Here is a 17,630-nt window from a genome sequence, read left to right on the forward strand (position 1 = left end):
ACCCAGGCGCCCCCCAAAAATTTTTTTAAAGGAACTAGGCTCATTATAGTCGCTCAATGGATGGAGACTTCTGTCACCACCACCATCATCATCATCATCATCATTTCCTTGGCTGATGGTGTTGGAGATGAAAAAAATCCCAGAATCTCAGAACTCAGAGGGACTTTAAAGGCCTCCCATCTGCCTCCTCAGTGGCTGGCCTGGCCTGCTTGCATCTGTTAATAGGAAAGTCCCCCCTTCTAGAGGTGGCTGCTTCTTCCTCTAGGTAACTCTGGTTTGGACCCAGATGTGTACTGTGGCTTTCTCTGCCACCGGCCAGGCCAGCCAAGGTGAAGAAGGTGACGCTACCTCACCGCCCCCCCAAGTCTTTCCCTCTCCAGGCTCAAGAGCCCAGTTCCTGCACTGCATCTCCGGCAGCCAGCAAATACCTCCTGGACCTGGGGAGCAGAGCTGTCCTTCTGGCGCCGCACATCTGCTCTCCCTCAGCACCCGGTGGGCAATAATAATTATTATAACAATACATCCCCTGCCCAAAGGGGGCATTGTAATTCAATAAATCTCTCCCACATTTGCTGTGGACTGTGCCCTACTCCCTATGTCCCCCAAACCTCTCCCCCACCCAGGCTATCTATCTCTACCCCAGCACCAGGCAGTGATCTGCCCTAATCATGCCACATTCTGTTTAGATAATTTGCTCCCAGTGGGCTGGCAGTCAGGAACTCCCACTACTTACAGAATTTCCTGACTAATTCCTAGCCGTTGCTCCTGGTGCCCCATGCTTCCGCCAACGGGAATCTTTCTGCCGTCCGCAGAGACACTCAGTGCTTGCTTGATGGCCTGGCCCCTCTGCCTCAAATGCTCTCTCTCGGTCCCTGTCTGCTGAGATCCAAGCCCTCCATCAGCCCAGCTCCCACTTCATCGAGTCCGTAAAATCTTCCAGGTCACCAGATGCTTCCCTCCTCGGGGCTGTGAGCTCCCCCTCCTTCTCCATCACCTGCTCTTGTCCACCCAGCGCTGGTGGGCTGGCGGTGAATGTGGCAGGGGTCAGGGACATGGCTAGTCCCCTCTGTGTACATTTTCCACAGAGGAGAAAGACCTCCCACCCCCGTGCCCCAGGAGGGAAAAATAGGAGCGAGGCCCAGCTTTCCCTCTGCCCACCCACTTCTTCCCCACCGGAGGAAGAACCCGTGATCTGCCTGGCAAGGTTGGAAGGACTAAATGCTTAAGAACTTGGATAGCAGCTATTACATGCCAGACGCTGTCCCAAACCCTTCACAAATATCAATGCATTAGACCTTCGCAAGAATCCTACCAACTCACAGGGGGACGGCGGGCCAGAGAATTAAGTCACTTGCCAACGTCACACAGTGCAGATCTGAACTTGGTCAGTCCGGCGCCAGAGCCCGTATGCTGTGCTGCCTCTTGATACACAAGGCTTGGTTCCATTCCCTCTCTGTTTTGGGGAGCGTGCCTGCTGTGTGGGGTTTCCCTCTGCTACTGCCCTGCACGTGGTCAGCACGTGGTCAGCATGTGCGTGTCGGTCAGCCCCGCCTCCCGGAGGCAGCCCCGGAGACCTACAGCGCGCTGGCCCCGCTTCTAGCCGCCAAGCATACGGCTGCAATTTGGGGACAGTACGTCTGCTCTGGGGACCCAGTGCTGCCTTAGTTGGGTGACCCAAGGTCCAGACTGGGGAGGAGGAGCATGGTGGTTTCTCTAAGCTGTTACCCTGACCTGTAGCCCTCGATCTGCCTGCCACCTGAGCTGGGAGAGTTTGGCGTCATTAGTAATCACCCCTACAACTCCAGTGACAGAAAGGTGACCAGGCACAAGCCCCACTGTCTAGGAGCTTGGATCCATAATCATGATCACTCAAAGACTCCTATGATCGTGGGCACTCAGCCGCAAGCAAGGGTATACACAGGTAGACACAGGTGTGGTCCTTTTGCAGATGGGAGAACACAGCCAGAGGAGAAGTGAGGGCAAAGGCTTCCACACTAGCAAACACAGATGCGCATTCCAGCTCCACCACTGACTTGCTGTGTGACCCTGGGCTAGTTACTCACCTCTCTGAGCCTGTGTTGCGTCTGAAGGGATAACGGCCTCTGCGGGCCATTGCAAGGGTTCATGAAATCCCCTGTGATAGTCCCTAGGTTGGGCCAGTCCTCTGTAGAGGCTTACCTAGCGCTGGCCCCACCCCTGACCCCTGTCCCGTTCCGTGCTTTCAGCGGGAGGCGTCAGCACCTCGGCAGCATTGGCATCACGCTGGTGAATGAAGGGGCCATAGCATTTCCTCTCACATTGCTTGATTGGCGAAACCATGCTAAGCCATAGGCACTTTCCCCTCTGTTTTACAGATGGGAGCGTGAGACTCAGAGAGGTCAAGTGATTTGCTCAGGGTCCGCTTGGCAGCATGGCCAAGGCCGGTCTCACCTGCAGGGGCTGAGTGGCTGGGGTAAGTCCTCTCCGCCCCTGTAGCCCACATGGGCTCGGCGCTGGAGCTGCGTCCATAAAGTGCTCATTCAGTGTGCGCTGGCAGGGGATCACAAACCCCAGCGGAACCAGGAAATGATCGCCTGGCTGCCTCCCAACCCAGACCGGATTAAAGAGCAGTAACCAGATCCTGCTGGGGATGGAGGGGAAACCGAGGCGGATGGCGTGAGTGATGAGAGACACACTTGCACATCGTCAGCAACAGGCTGCCTGTTTCCCCACATCTGGAGGGGTGTGCAGGCCTTGTTTTATTTCATTTCATTCTGCCAGAAAGATGCAGACCTCTTGGCCAGGGTTCAGAGCAGATCAGAAAGCATGATTCAGAGCTGGGAGGGACACATGTGTGAGAAAAGATTAGCAGGAGAGGAAAAGACAAGGCCAGGGGTGACTCAGGGCACATCAAAGCCGCGGGGCTCAGCAAGACGAGATGAGAGATGAGGCATCTTTTCCTGGGGCCCACGGGGCTAAGGCGGCTCTGGAAGCAAGAGGGAAACTCAGCCAGCATGAGAGACAACACTCCGAACCAGGGGCCGGGGCAGGAGTGCGGGTTCTTGAGCAGGGAGCGGGAGGGAAGCTGCGTTCTTGGAATGTTGGTGGCTCGGGTCTCTGAGGCTCCGTGTGGGGCAGTGTGGTGTAGTGGACAGAGCCGGGCAGTGGTGGTAGGCATTGCAGATTCCTGGCTCTACCACGTACCGGCTGTGTGACCTTGGGCAAGTCACTTTCCTCTCTCTGGGCTTCAGCGAGCTCCTCAGTCAGTATCTATTTCCAGAGGACCTACAATGCGCTGGACATTGCCAAGCACTGGGGACAGAGTGATTTGGGTTCGAACCATAAAGTGTGGCTGTGCTATCCGGGGGTAGTTATGAGAGCACCGCACAGGAGCTCCTGACCATGTCTGGGAGGGGAAGGAGGCTAACCTGAGACCAGAGGATGAGTAGGAGGGAGCCAGGTGAGGAGGAGGGAGAGCAGTGTCCCAGGAGGAGGCAATCACGTGTGCAGAGGCCTAGTGGCTCCGAGAGCAAAGCACGTGTAAGGGGTGCAGAGGTCTGCGTGGAGTGACCAGTGATACCATTGGGGAGGTAGGTGGGGCCAGTTCCTGGAGGGTCTTGTAGGCCACTATGAACCTGTGGCTTTCTCCTGAGGATGTCCATGTCATGAGGATGGTGAGCCCCCCGAAGGAGGGGGGGGTCTTGGGATCAGAATGCCCCAGTTCAAATCTCAGCTCCACATCCCATCCCATTGGAAATACGTAATTAGATAAGCCCCTAATTACCCCTTTCCTCTTCTATACATTAGGGGCACTACTACCTACCTCACAGATTGTTAGGATGGTTAAATGGAATAGTACATATAAAGCACTTAGACTAGAGTCCAGTATACAGTAAGCACTCAATAAGTACTGGCAATTATTGTTGTTGGGATACTGTACATAGCGCTATCAGCAGACTGTCTCTGAAACTTCCTGCCCAGGCCTCCTGTCCGTCCTGGCTTCCACCCCAGGGCCTGGCCCTCCCCTGTCCCTTCTTCCCTGGAGGGCTGTGGCTGGAAGGGGACTGTGGGTCGCAAAAGAAGGCTAAGGCCAGTGGAGTCTGAGTATGGCGGTTTCTGGGGAGCTCCCTCCCCATCCCACCCCCACTGTGTCTGAAGCAACCCAAGACCTCCAGCAACTGGATGAGAATAAGGGACAGGATTGGGGTGGGGTCCCCACAGCAGGCAGGGAGGGATAGGACGCTTGTCACTTTTACAATCTCAGTTTACACAGCACTCCTTCAAGAGGGATAGGATCCGCCCTTCATCTGTGAAACCCCCAGGGCTGGGGTCATCATTCCTGTTTTATAGGTGAGGAAACGGAAGTCCGGAGAGAGGAAGCCATTTGCCTGAAGGTACACGGATGCTGGTGGCCAAGCTGGGACTCAAACCCAGGATGGAGATATGCACAGGGACTAGATCAGGGAAGGTCTTGACAGCTCTGCCCCTGCTCCTCTCGCCAGTGTCCCCCAGCCACCACCCCCTCCACCACTGGCCCACTTCATGTCCAGCCATTTCAACACATTCAGTACTCCTCATCTCACTAGGCCCATCCTCTTAAGGCTCAAGCTTTGGCACATTATTCCCCCATGGCTTGCCTGGAGCAACCATACCCAGACTGGACAGCACTAGGAAGACAGCACTTCCTCCAGGAAGACTTTCTTGCTTTTTACTCGACACATCTATCCCTAGCTGGATTGGGGGCCCGCTCAGCCTCCTCTGCCTGCCCTGATCATCACTTTGACTCTTTCATCTACAGCACTGAGAGCTCCCGGAGGGGAGGCACAGGAGATGACTCGTCTGTTGGCCCTTGCCCAGCACAGGTGGAGTTTATTTTCTCCCCCTCGAATCTGGGTTGGCCTTTTTTGTCAAGTAAACTCTATGCCCAATGTGGGGCTCGAACTCATGACCCTAAGATCAAGAATTATATGCTCTACCGACTGAGCCAGCCAGGTGCCCCTGGATTGGCTTTTTGACTTGCTCGACCAGTAGAACATGTCAGACATGGCCACATGCCCAATCCCAGCTCAGACCTCCAGAGGATTCTGTGTTTTTGCCTTCTCTCTCAGAACCCTGCCACACCATGGGAATGATACCAACCAGCCTGCTTGAGGTTGACAGACCATGTGGGCTAGAGCTGTCCCATTCAAGGTTCCAGAGATGTGAGAGAGCCCAGCCAAGATCAGCAGAACTTTATATCTCACCCACAACTGCCCACAGATATATGAGTGGTCCAGCTGAGTCCAGAGAACTTTCTAGCTGACCTATAGGTTTGTGAGCAATAACAAATGCTTATAATTTTACACTACTGGGTTTCGGTATTATTTGTTACACAGCAATAGCTAACTGATAAAAACACACAGATAAATGACCAGAAATGAATGTATGACACAAACTCAGCAGTAAAGGAAGGAAGGATGCAATACCGGCCTCCTGGTCTCCTCACCTTGTACACATCGTGGCTTCCCAGAACAGCATCGAACAGTGTGTAGAGGTCATTGAGCAAGCCTACCACCTCAATGGGCTCACTCAGGGCTGAGATGATGGTGAAACCCACAATATCACTGAAGTATATGGTGACCTGGTCAAAGTACTCTGGCTCCACAGCTGCCCCCATTTTCAGAGCTTCAGCCACAGACCTGAAGGAATGGGAAGGACCAGAGTCACAAAGTGGGAGGACCCCCTTCCCACAGTTTGGAGGTGAGGGAGGGATCTCGGGAGGAAATTCCTGGGTTGAGCATCAGGGGATCTGGGTCAGGTCTGCTTGTGTGCTGGCTGCCCTCCAGCAAATACCTGTCCCTCTCTGGACTTTACTTCCTCTGAAGTCAGATGGGGGACACTGCACCTTCTCCTTGCTCTCAAGGGAGCGAGGTAGCAGAATTAATACTTAAAACCCCAGCATAGTGCCTGGTACATATAAGGGCTCTGTGAAAATATGTTAGATAAATAAACAATGAATAAATTGAATGAATTCATGGAGCCCAGATTTACTGAGCACTTACTCTGTCCCAGGTCCTAGGCTCAGAGCCACTGAGACCAGAGGCACAATGAAGTCCTAAGGGGCCACTCACAGAGGGAGCATCTGAGAGAGCAGCCTCTCTGTCTTCTGCCTCTCCAGCTCCAGTTCCTCAGTCCGCTCCTGGATCAGGTCCTCCAGGTTCTGGGAATACTTTTCCAGCATCCACAGCATAGAGTCAGCAACACCAGTCTTCTTGCCTTGATTGATGCTTTTGAACTGAAAATGGAACAAAAATCTCAATTCATCCATGAAGGTCAGCACACTCACTCTCAGGTTGGAAATCTCAGCCACAGGAATGAAGCAGACATAGTCCCTGCCCGGAGGAGCTCCACTGGTGGGGAGCAGATATGGAACAGACAAGGGATGGCGGCTCCAACAAGAGAAAGCACAGACAGCTGGGAGGAAAAGTGAGTTAGTTCTCTATGAGGCAGGTAGTCAGGGAGATGACTTTACAAAGGCGCCTGTGCCCAGCATAGCATTACCACTGCTCTGGTTCTCACAACAACACTGTAGAAGAGACATTCTTTGTTCTTCTTAAAGATGGATGGATGGATGGATGGATGGATGGATGGATGGATGAGTAGATGGGTAGATATGATGGATGGAAGGATGGATGGGTGGATGAACAGATGGGTAGATAGAAAAGATATATGTAGATTATTTATGTATATAATCGTTTCTACCTCTCCATTTCTCTCCTTGTTCAAAAAAACTTTTTTACAAAAGAAAATAATACATAGGTAAGGATACTGGGACCAAAGAAGAATAAATGCATGCTATTTTGGTCCAGCAAAATGCATGCTAGAGGTTGGTCACAATTTTGAATATGAGCTTCCTAGCAACAAAGCAAAGAAGGAAATAGAGATTACACAATCCACAGAGTCCATGAGACAGTGGAGCCTTAAGGTGGTTGTTCAAAAGAAACACAATTACTGCTCTTTGCTGCACAGAGAGAAATAACTCACATAGGTCTTCATAAGAGGACATTCATGTGTGGTCATAAATCATACGTTCCATGAAAAACTTGCAGGAAATATGGCAGTGTGTTCCCTAAGGAGGTTTACTAGAACCTTCCCCAATCTGGTTTGCAGCTTTCCAAAGTGCAGTCCGTGGGAGACGCAAATTAATGATGGTCAAAGTGAAGGAGTCCACTCCTGTCTAAATCCAGCAGCTTAGCATTTGTATGCATGTGTGTGCGTGTGTGCGTGTGCGTGCGTGTGTGTGTGTGTGAGTAGGTGTGCATATCCAGCCTCCATCAATACCAAACATCTGTAAGGTGGGGAGCGGCAGCAGCCCCTAATGCCCACCTACTTTGTATTGTCCGTTAAAAGCAGAGGCGCAAGCTTTAAAGGTCAGTCGGTGGCACGGCAGCTGCTGACCTTGAGACACCAAGGACACAATGCTGACGGGCAGCTCACCTCTGCAAGGAAGGCCGCCATTATACAAATGAAAAAGCAAAGGATATGAGAGGTAAAATACTTGCCAAGGGCCTCATAAAGGTGGAACTGACTTTCAAACTGAGATCTTTCCTCTGTTAATTTTATCAGCAGCCACCCCACTGAATTATTTTAAAATTTGGGATGTGTTTTCCATTGTTTCCCTCGGGTTGCCCAGGAACACAATCATAGGATTTGCAAATAGCAATCATTTTCTTCTTCCTTTCTAATATTCATCTTCTAGTTTAATTGCATTAGCTGGTACTCCCAGAACAATGTCAAGTGAACATGAACCCAAGCCCTTGGACTTCGAGGTCAGCGTTCTTTCTCTAATGCCTCGCTCACTCTCTCAGAGAACCATCGTGTTTTTAACTTCATTCTCTCACTTGATGGTCACTCCAGTATGGCAAGTGGGGCCAGAGTTCGTCTTTCTGGGCAACTTTTAGGGAGGTTGAAGCTCAACAGAGCAATCAACTTGCCCAAGGTCAAGGAGGTGAACTGAAGTATAGATGTGAAGGCAGGCATTCTGGCCCTTGGCCCCCACAGTGTGATGCAGTTCCCACCCTCATGCTGTCTCTCACGTGCCCGTGCCTGCCTTCTCTGCCCCAGAGCCTTGGGCAGGATCTTTCCTCACAGTCACCCGACACTGGCCACCGCAGTCTCTGATCCCTGGATAGATCCCAGGCTCGTGTTTGAAGAATTGGCTGCTTGTCCTAGCTCTGCAACCCGCCCTCACCGTGGCCACTGAGAGCTCATTTCCTCTGAGACCCAGATTTCTGTGGGGTGGGGACACTGCCCCTGAGGCCAGAGCTGAGGTGGGGAGAGGGTGTGGGAAGTCAGGGGATGTGGGGAGGGTTCTCGGAGGACACCTGTGCATTTCTCCGGTCTGTCTTCCTGGATCTCGCTCCCTCATCACCTGTCTGGACGCCCCTCTCGCTCGCTGAGCCTCTCCTTGGCAACGTGCCACCGTGGCTGGGGAGTGGAGGGTAGGAGGGGAGGCACGAAGCTGTCACCTCAGGCTTGATGGGTTGGTCCCGTGGGAGCCATTAGCCAGCTCAGTCAGGCCCACACACTCCACCTCCGCCCTGCAAACTCGTACGGGCTTGCCTCACCCCTCCTGCTGCAGTTCCCAAGGCAGGCCGGGGGCGGGGATGCACCCGTGCCCCTCACAAATTCCACTCACGGACAAGGGGCACCAGGGCTGCCTCCACGGCCACAAAGGGCCTCTGCTGTGGTGCCGGGGGCCCCAGGGAGGGTCACGGTTTCCAGCACCAGCTCTGCAGACAGACAAACCCGAGTTTGGATTCCAGCCCCACCTTGCGCTCCCTGAGTTACCTTGGGGGCGCCCCTCACCTCTCTGTGCCTCAGTTTCTCTCCTAGGAAGCCAAGATAGTACGGGTACTTCTTTGGAGGGCTATTATAAGGATTAAATGAAGTGAGCATAACACTTAGCATGGGGCGTGGCACTTAGGAAGGCACTCAACAAACATCCCTGGAACCCAGGGTTCTGAGAAAGTTTTCCTCAGAGGCTGGACCTCAGGCCCAGCCCTCCAGAATGGTGGTGCTGGGGGCGCCTGGGTGGCTCAGTCTGTTAAGCGTCTGCCTTCAGCTCAGGTCATGGTCCCGGGGTCCTGGGATCGAGCCCCACATCGGGCTCCCTGCTCGGCGGGAAGCCTGCTTCTCCCTCTCCCACTCCCCCTGCTTGTGTTCCCTCTCTCGCTGTGTCTCTCTCTGTCAAATAAATAAAATCTTAAAAAAAAAAAAAAGAATGGCGGTGCTGACCTGTGCACCCTTACTACATAGGATTTCTTGGCCCCAGCGGTAATGTCTGGCTCCCACTGGGCAAAGTGAGGTGAACTGATGAGCCATTTCGTGTGAGCACTGGCCTGGGGAGCACTGACCTGGGTGTAGATCTGGTCTAGGCTGGGTCTGTCCTCCGGAGCCTCCTCCCAGCATTGCTCCATCAGCTGGATACACTCTGGTGGCCCATGGTCAGCAGACACCAGGGGCCGGCACAAGGGAGGGGGTGATACCACCTTCCTGATGATTTCTGCAATAAACACCATGTGCATGATGGGCTCGTGGTCCCCAGCAAGGCTCATGGGAAGGGGTTGGCCTCGGGTCCTGAGAGAGAAGGCAGGGGAGGCCTTTGGGGGTGCAGGGATCGGGCCCTGAGGGTATTCCTTGGATCCCCTGCTCTGTACCCCAAGGCATGCTGGCCAGTGGACCCAGGATTGCCCAGGATGTGACCAGAGAAAGGGTCTCACGCTAGGAGCTGGAAGAGCAGGTTTTGAATTCTGGATCTGCTACGACGTCTCCAGGAGATGGTAGACAAGACAGAGATCTCTCTAAGCCTCAGTCTTCCCATCTGTGAAATGAGCTTAATAAACTGCCTTCTTAAGAGGGGTGCAGAGGAAAGAGAGAACCTAGCAGGCTCTCCCCCACCCCCAAGGCCAGCTGCTGCTGCTGGCCAGCAATGTTCACCGATGTGCTTGAGACCTTGACGCTGTGGCTCTTTCCACCAGCCCTGTCACCTGGAGACTTTCTGGTGCCAGTTCCCGGGGTAAAAAACAAGACTGTCTGCTTTCATTATCATCATCATTATTATTTTCCCAAGACAGCCCCTGCCATGATCTTCCCATCCCCACTCCCTGTAATAAAGACCACCAGACAAAGTCGAGGTCCAACAGATCAGTGTTCTAGCTCTGGCTCTGCCACTTGCCATCACTCTGTGCCTCAGTTTCCCCATCTAACAACTGCTCAAAAAAGCTCCACCTCGGGAAGCTACTGGGGACACTGGGGGAGCTGAGAGATTCACAAGGGCACTGGGAGGAAGTGGGGCTGAGATCAGGAGGGGACTTCTAGATCCCCCACTGACGTTCTAAGTTATGTCACTTCTCTGAGCCTCAGTTTACTCATGTATAAAAAGGGCATAAAATAGTACAGACTTCCTAGGGCTGAGGGGTACAGCTGGTTACTCCCTGAGGAGGACTAGGATCCTCCTCTTTTGGCCGAGGAGGTGGGGGCCCTTAATGGCACTGAGAAGAAGCTTCGTTCTGGATTGCAACCCCCTCCCTGCTCCTTGTTGGCCCCCTGGTTGGGGACAGGGCATGAGTCCCTGTCTCATTTTACAGATAGGGAAACTGAGGGTCCTGGGAGTGAAGTAGCTCACGCACAGCTACAGGGCTGGTAAGAAGAAAACTCTAGATCTGAGCCTGATCTCCTCCTGCATGATTTTCTTTGCCCAGAGGCCTCCAGCCTGCAGGCATCAGACCCTGAGGGCCTCTGGGTAAAGGGTCTGGAAAGCTGTATGCAGATGGAATCAATAATACATCACACACGCACGTACAACTCTTTTTCAAAAAGTATTCGGATGGTGTTGGGATGAATAAAATACAAATCCATTTCAAAGTGTTGCTGATTTCAGAGCAGACTTCTGTCTTTGGGTATTGTCTCGGTGAGCGGATATTAAAAATCAAATAGTAGCATGTGACATTAAAGTGGAGTCCTCGTACGTGAACATGCTGAAAGCCACCAGCCCAGGCCAGGCCGGGTCTCGCATTCCCTCACCACGCCAGGCGCGCTGCCCACACCCAGTCCGCACCGCATCACCGTGACTGAGGGGCCATGTCCGTGGCTGCGGGAGGGGGCTGCCCATCCAGCTCTGTGGGAATGTGCTCCACGGATGGATGGCTCCAGGAGATTTGAGGACAAGAGCACGGACCCACTGCTTCCCGCTGAGAAGTCCCTTCCCTTCTCTGAGCCTCAATCAATTATCCCAAAAGAATGCCCTTACCCCCTCACAAGGTTGTCCAGTGGAATAATGCAGTTATTATTCTGGAAGCTGCAGGTGCCCCCCCACCCCCCCCCACACACACAGACACACACACACACAAGATCTTGAAAAGATGTTATTTCTGAGAGCGAGGAGGGTCTGCTTCCAAGTTGGGAAGTCAGGAGAGAATGTGGGGTCCCCCATCAGCACATCCCTAAAACCACTCGGGCAAATTATTTATAGAGTGCCCACCAGGGGCCAGGCACTTTGTGTAAAGAATTTCACTGAATCCTCACAACCACTCTGGGAGGCAGGTATGTTCTTCTAGCTGTCCCCCTGCTGCCTGTGTCCAGTCCAGACCATGTTTGGTCCCCATTTTACAGATGAGGAAACTGAGGCTCAGACCCTGAAAGGGATTTCAGACTTAGGTCAGTGTCCCCCAGTACCTGTGCTCTTTGCGTTTCCTCCCTGAGACCAGGGAGGGAACCCCCCGCCCAAGAAGGAGCAGGCCCTGGACTGACAGCCCAATCCAATGGTGACCATCCAAGGATTCCAGGCCTGGTCCCTTCCCCTAAAACCTCATGAAGTCCAGGCCCGAGGGGCCGTGCCCTGGCAGCCTGGCTTGCACACTCCGTCTGGCCGGTCTCCCCTCTCCTGGCGGGCAAATGTGGGGGGCCAGGCCGCTGAGGAGTGTTAAACAAATGGCCTGACAAAGGCCCCTCTCCTTCCCACTCCTCCACCTCATAAATCTGGGGCCTGGAATGCTCATTACTCACTGAGCAGTGCTTTGGTGGAGAAAGGAAGTGAGCCAGGCCTCCCTTGAATGAGATTATCCACTGGGGGTGGGAGGGGATGGAGGACTCAGCTTCGTCGCTGCCCTGCACTGTGGCTGAGATGCCAGGCTGTCTGTGGGGACAGGTCCCCGGGACTGGACACAGGCAGCAGGGGGACAGCTAGAAGAACAACACAGAGGGGGAGGAAATGTTTCTGAAGCTGGGCCCTGGCACCGGGGTCAGAGAAGAAAATGTCTAAGACCAGGTGATGATGAGGAAGGTATGAGTGAGGATCCTGCACACCTTGAAGGAGATGAGATGCTTTTGAAGGAGCCCCACCTGGACAGAGAAGCAAGCCCCCAAATACTGAGCGGCTTAGCCACATCCGACATGGGCCAGATGTCTGGCCCATTTTTTATCTCATCCCCATTTGAAAGATGAGAAAACTGAGGCTCAGAGAGGGGGAAGTGATTTGTGTAAAGTCGTGTAGTAAGTTAGTGACACAGCTGGGGAAAACTGAGGTCTGCATGAGCACAGAGTCGACACTAAGCAAGGGGGCTGGTTAGGGCATGAGCACCCACAGACACCGCAATGACCCTGGAAGAGGCAGAAGGGGGTGGAGGTTTTCTCCCAGAAACGAATGTCTTTAGCCCCAGAGCTGGTCAGCTGCCATTTTGGCAGAGCTGCTGAAGGCTGCCTGGCTTAAGCCAAAGAAACTCAATTCTCACAGTCAAACCAGGCCAAGTGTGTCTGTGTGGTTATTCCCAGGCCTGGATTTCCTGATGGCCACAGGGCTCCCCAACTACATGGGGACTCCAGCCAGGGGAAGCCCGAGGAAGGAGGACAGGGGTGCTGTACCTTCTGCGGAGAGCCCCAAGGAGCTGTAGGGTGGGCCTCGCGTCAGCACCTCCTGCAGGACAATGCCGATGCTGAAGATGTCTGCTTTGAGGGTCCCCCGCCCAGGCGCCCCCGGCATCCGCAGCAGCTCCGGAGCCGTCCATAGCAGCTCTGCAGTCACAGGGCAGGGCCACACCGTCCTTACCCACTGACCCGAGATGGGCGGACGCTTCACACATGTGGTGTCCTTGCCCAGGAGGACGTAGGTGCTTCTGTTCTCCCCCATTTACAGGCAAGGGGCTGGAGGCAGCTCAAGGTCACACCACAGGAGGTGCTGAAGGTTGGACATCTCCCCCCTCCCTCTGCCTCATAAGCATCCAATTGAAACAGAGGCCTCAGAACCTACTGGTGGCCCCTGAGCTGACCTTCTGGAGCTGGCCGGGGGCGAGGAGCCCGCTGAACATTCAGGAGCTCCGCATAACCGTGGTCAGTGACCTTGAGAACAAAGCGTCCATCCACCACACAGTTTCGGGACTTGAGGCGGCCATGAGGGAAATGCTGATGGTGCAGATACCGCATGCCCTGGAGTGGACATAATGGTGGTCCATAAGGCCTGTGATGAACGAAAGGGGCCCCTGGTCCTCTCAGAATCCCACAGACCCTAAAAACCCTTCCTGCCTCCTCTCACCTTTTCCCACACTGTTCAAGTTTTTCTTAGACAAAGTGGAAAGAGACCAGGTCTTGGAAATCTGAGCATCTCTTGTCTCCCTGCCCTCCCCATGGCCCCTGTAGCTTCAGACCCGGGGAGGGTTCTCACACGGATCAAATCCAGCAGCAGAGAGGCCTTGAAGGTCCAGTCCAGCCGCAGAGCCTCATTCCGCAGCAGGTCCTCCAGGCTGCCCCGGGCACAGTGCTCCAGCACCAAAGCACTGACCCCAGGGGCTACAAAGACACCCAGGCAGGCAGCAACATTCTCATGCCTCAGCTCCCGCATCTGTTGGGGCAATGGGCACAGTAGCAGCCCCCAGGGGCTTGTCGAAGGCTGGACCAGGTACAACCCACATCTGGGCCTCCAGTATTTAGCACCCAGCACAGGACAGAGCACAGAGAGACACCAGAAATATTGGATGGATGGATAGATAAGATGGATATGTGGATGGATGGATGCATGCATGCATGGATGGGTGAATAGATAAATGGATGGATGGATGGATGGATGGATGGATGGATGGATGGATGATGGATAGATGGATGGATGGATGATGGATGGATAGATGATGGATGATGGATGGATGGATGGATGCATGTATGGATGGATGGGTGAATAAATGGATGGTTAGATGGATGGCTAGATGGATGATGGATGAATGGATGCATGGATGCATGGATACATGGATGGATGGATAGAAAATGGATGGTTGGATGGTTGGATGGTTGGATGGATGGATAGATGGACAGATGATGGACAGATGAATAAGTAGGTGAAAAACTGAGTGGAAATGTCATGGGTAAATAAGTAAGTTGTAGCCAACTCCACGGTATAGGCATCTAAGCCTGTTTCCCCAACCTAAGTGGCACCATGTACCTGTAAACTGTACATTCTCTCCCCGCAAGACTCAAGGACTGATGAGGAGAGGCAGAAGACCAGAAGGGATCAGCCTCAAGAAGAAAACAGCCTCCCTGATGGCTGCCCAGCAGGTCAGAGAGCTCCAACCCAACCAGCAATGCTAACATTTGTCCAAGCAAGAGAGATGGGTTTGGTGTGGACCTCCTCACAAAAACAGTTCAAGGGTCAACTAAGTGGGGGAGACCTGAATATAAGTCACAATCATATTAATATATCTGGTGAGTTGAGAATGGCCTCAATCCTTTGACCCTCCTGATATCAAGAGGCGGGACATCTGTCCTTTCCCTTTGAGCAAGTTCTGTGATGGCTGTGACCAACAGAACATGGTAGAAGTGGTCTTGTGCATTTTGGGTCTGGTTCTTAGGACACTGGCAGCTTCTATTTTCTGTCTCTTGGAGCCCTCTCTGTTGGGGCCTTGAATGGCTGTAAGAAGTCCCTCTACCCAGAGTCATCACGCTGGAGAGACCACGTGGAGAGGCCCTTAGACTACACAGAGTGGAAAGTCAGGTCTGGCTGAGCCCACTCTTCCAAATGCCCTGCCACGCGTGTAAGTGACCAAGTGTATAAGTAAAGCCATTGTAGGCCCTCTAGACCTGAGGTCAGCAAACTCTCTGCAAAAGTCCAGTTCGTAAATATTTTATGCTTTGCAGGCCATACAGTCTCTGTCACAAATACCTCGGTCATCTGAGGGCAAAAGCTGACATGGACAATATGTAAAGGAATGCGCATGAGTTCCAGTAAAGCTTTTTCTATAAAAACAGGCCTGTGGGCCATAGTTTGCCAACCTCTGACAGCCCATTTAAGGCCTAATACCACTGAGTGACTCCCAACCAATGCCAAATAGAACCAAGGACTTGCTCAGCTGAGCCCTGCCCAAATTTCCTACCCACACAAGTATATCATAAAAATGATTGTTGTTTGAAACCACTACATTTCGTTACACGGTCACAGATAACCAGAACATAGTGAAGGTTCTGAAAAGCCCGATGGCTAACTCAAGCAATTTCCAAACTTATTTGACCACATCTAGGACTCTTTCTTTTAAGAAACATCTATTCACTCTGGTTGCAAGATGCCCACCAGGACATGCCTACCCTCGCCTCCAGTCACTTAATCTTTCCAAACTTGATTTCAGGTGGTGGTCATGTGGGAAATAATTATAATAAAATTCACCATTTATCAAAGGCACACTGCTGAGCAGGGACAGTTCTAGGTTATTTCATACGTCCTCTCCAATCCTCATCCTTCCCCAGGAGTGGACTTCATTAGTTCCATCTTACAGGAAAGCTAAGCGTTTCACGGAGGCAGAACTCTCCTTAGGACCCTCCTGACTCAAATCCTGTGCTCTGTCCTCCAGCCCACAGCGCCTCTCAGGATGGTGGCAACCTCAGGAGTGAAGGGCCTCATGTGGTTAGTGATGAACAAGTGACTGGAAGCTCCCTGAAGGAAGGAGCCCTGTCCCTCTTCTCCACAGCTGTACCCCCACTCCCAGAACATGGCCTGGCACATGGTGCTCAGTACACAGTGAATAAATGGGTGGACGGGTGAGGGTTGGAGGGCACGGGATGGGGTCCTTCGAGGGTGTTGATGATACTGACGGAAGGGACTGTGCCCCTGGTGGTCGTGGTGTTGGCCATGTTGGGGTGGTGACGTGACTTCAGGGACGCTGGCGTGTGAAGATGGCAGTGATGGTGTAGAAGAGTGGCTGGGGGGTCGGCCATAGGGCAGAGACTGTGACTATAGGAAGGACTCCTTCCGGAGGCTAGAAGCTTCTATGTTGAGTGGGGCCCACTCCATACCACTAGGGGTCTCCTGGCAGCACCCGCTCCACAGCCCGCCCCCCACCCCCTCGGCAGCCCTACCTTTCTCAGGAGGCTGAGACAGCTGGGCCGCAGCTCAGGGGCAGCTTCAAACCTCTTCAGCCACACCCACTCTCCCTGTTAAGGAAGAACAAGAGTTTACCGTCCCTGGTCCCCAGCTGTGTGGCCTTGGGTAAATCCCTCGGTGTTTCTTGGCCTCAGCTTCTTCCCCATAAATGTATCCTTTCTGTGCGCTCCGAGCCAGGCAGAGCCTAGCCAGCGGAAACCAAAGTTAGACTTTCCCTTTGGTGGGGCGAAGCCAGGGGCCCGGCTTTGGCTGACAGACCTGCTGCGTTCAGTCCTAACTCCGCCACTGTCTAGCTCTGTGACCTTGCGTAAGTGACTTTGGTCCTCTGAGCCTCGTGTTCCAGCTCCAGAAAGTGAAGATGAGACCCCCACACACAACGCAAGGCTAACAACTGGTGCATATAAAGCATGAGAGCCCCCAGTCTCAAGGTCAGCTTTACTCTGCAGGCCTCAGGCACCCACGACACCCCAAAGCCTGGGAAGAGACTGGGGCTGGGGAGGGCGGTCTGTGACCCAGGACCTGTAGGAGAGGGGAGGGTGGGTGAGAAGGAAGCTTCTGGATGTGGCTCTGTCCTCGCCCCGGCCTGGCCCAGAGCTAGCTGCATTCTCAGCCCTTTGCCCCCTGTCACTGATGGGTTTCTGGCTCCTCAGCCGCACCCACGGCCCGTCAGCTAACTCAGAGGAGCAGACAAAACACGCTGTGTACATCATTAAAGCCTCCTTTCAGCATAAAAGAAAAAAGATGGGATTCCCCTGGAGAGAAGGTGGAAAAGAAGGAGCATGAGCCTCATGTCGCTTCCTGTACGGTTAGCCCGGCTCGTCAACCGTGAGTCACAGAGCATGAGAATGGGAGCATCAGTGAATTGTCGAATTTGCGAACACAGCACCTGAGAAACCACAGCAACTTTAGAATCCTGCTGGTCTAATGTCTGACTTTGCAGCCTCCCTATCAGCTGGTGGCGAGGCTCTGCCCAGAGGCTGTCTCGGGCTGGGTGCCGGCCCACACCTCTGAGCCTCAGGGACCTGGGATCTCACTGTCCCTTGCCGAAACAGGTGGGACAGTGACCTAGGCTAGAAGCCCTTGGGTGGTCCCATGCTGGGAGTGCTCAGGCCCAAGTGGCCAGGAACCGGTTGTTTCTCAAGGTCCGATCACGAACCATGCTGAACTGGGAGCTGGGAGTCCTGCTTCCCACTCTTACCATGCCACTGATTTGCTGTGGGACCCAGGAAAGTCACCGGTCCTCTTCAAGCCTCGTTTC

At 53.4% G+C, this 17,630-nt stretch overlaps 1 protein-coding gene across 1 annotated transcript in view; it reads right to left on the minus strand.

Annotated features, from left to right (window-relative positions):
* Positions 1–17,630, minus strand: part of LOC102740621 (guanylate cyclase D-like) — a 37,634-nt gene that overhangs the window by 9,131 nt on the left and 10,873 nt on the right. The window contains exons 7-13 of the mRNA XM_006745432.2: positions 16,348–16,422; positions 13,676–13,852; positions 13,284–13,440; positions 12,880–13,029; positions 9,375–9,523; positions 6,090–6,253; positions 5,465–5,657 (exon numbers count right to left, since the gene is read on the minus strand). Of these exons, the coding sequence (XP_006745495.2) occupies positions 5,465–5,657; positions 6,090–6,253; positions 9,375–9,523; positions 12,880–13,029; positions 13,284–13,440; positions 13,676–13,852; positions 16,348–16,422 (1,065 nt within the window). The remainder of the gene's footprint in view (positions 1–5,464; positions 5,658–6,089; positions 6,254–9,374; positions 9,524–12,879; positions 13,030–13,283; positions 13,441–13,675; positions 13,853–16,347; positions 16,423–17,630) is intronic.

The sequence above is a fragment of the Leptonychotes weddellii genome, chromosome 11, assembly GCF_054177405.1.
Source record: "Leptonychotes weddellii isolate Sample4059 chromosome 11, ASM5417740v2, whole genome shotgun sequence".
NCBI classification, from domain to species: Eukaryota; Metazoa; Chordata; class Mammalia; order Carnivora; family Phocidae; genus Leptonychotes; species Leptonychotes weddellii.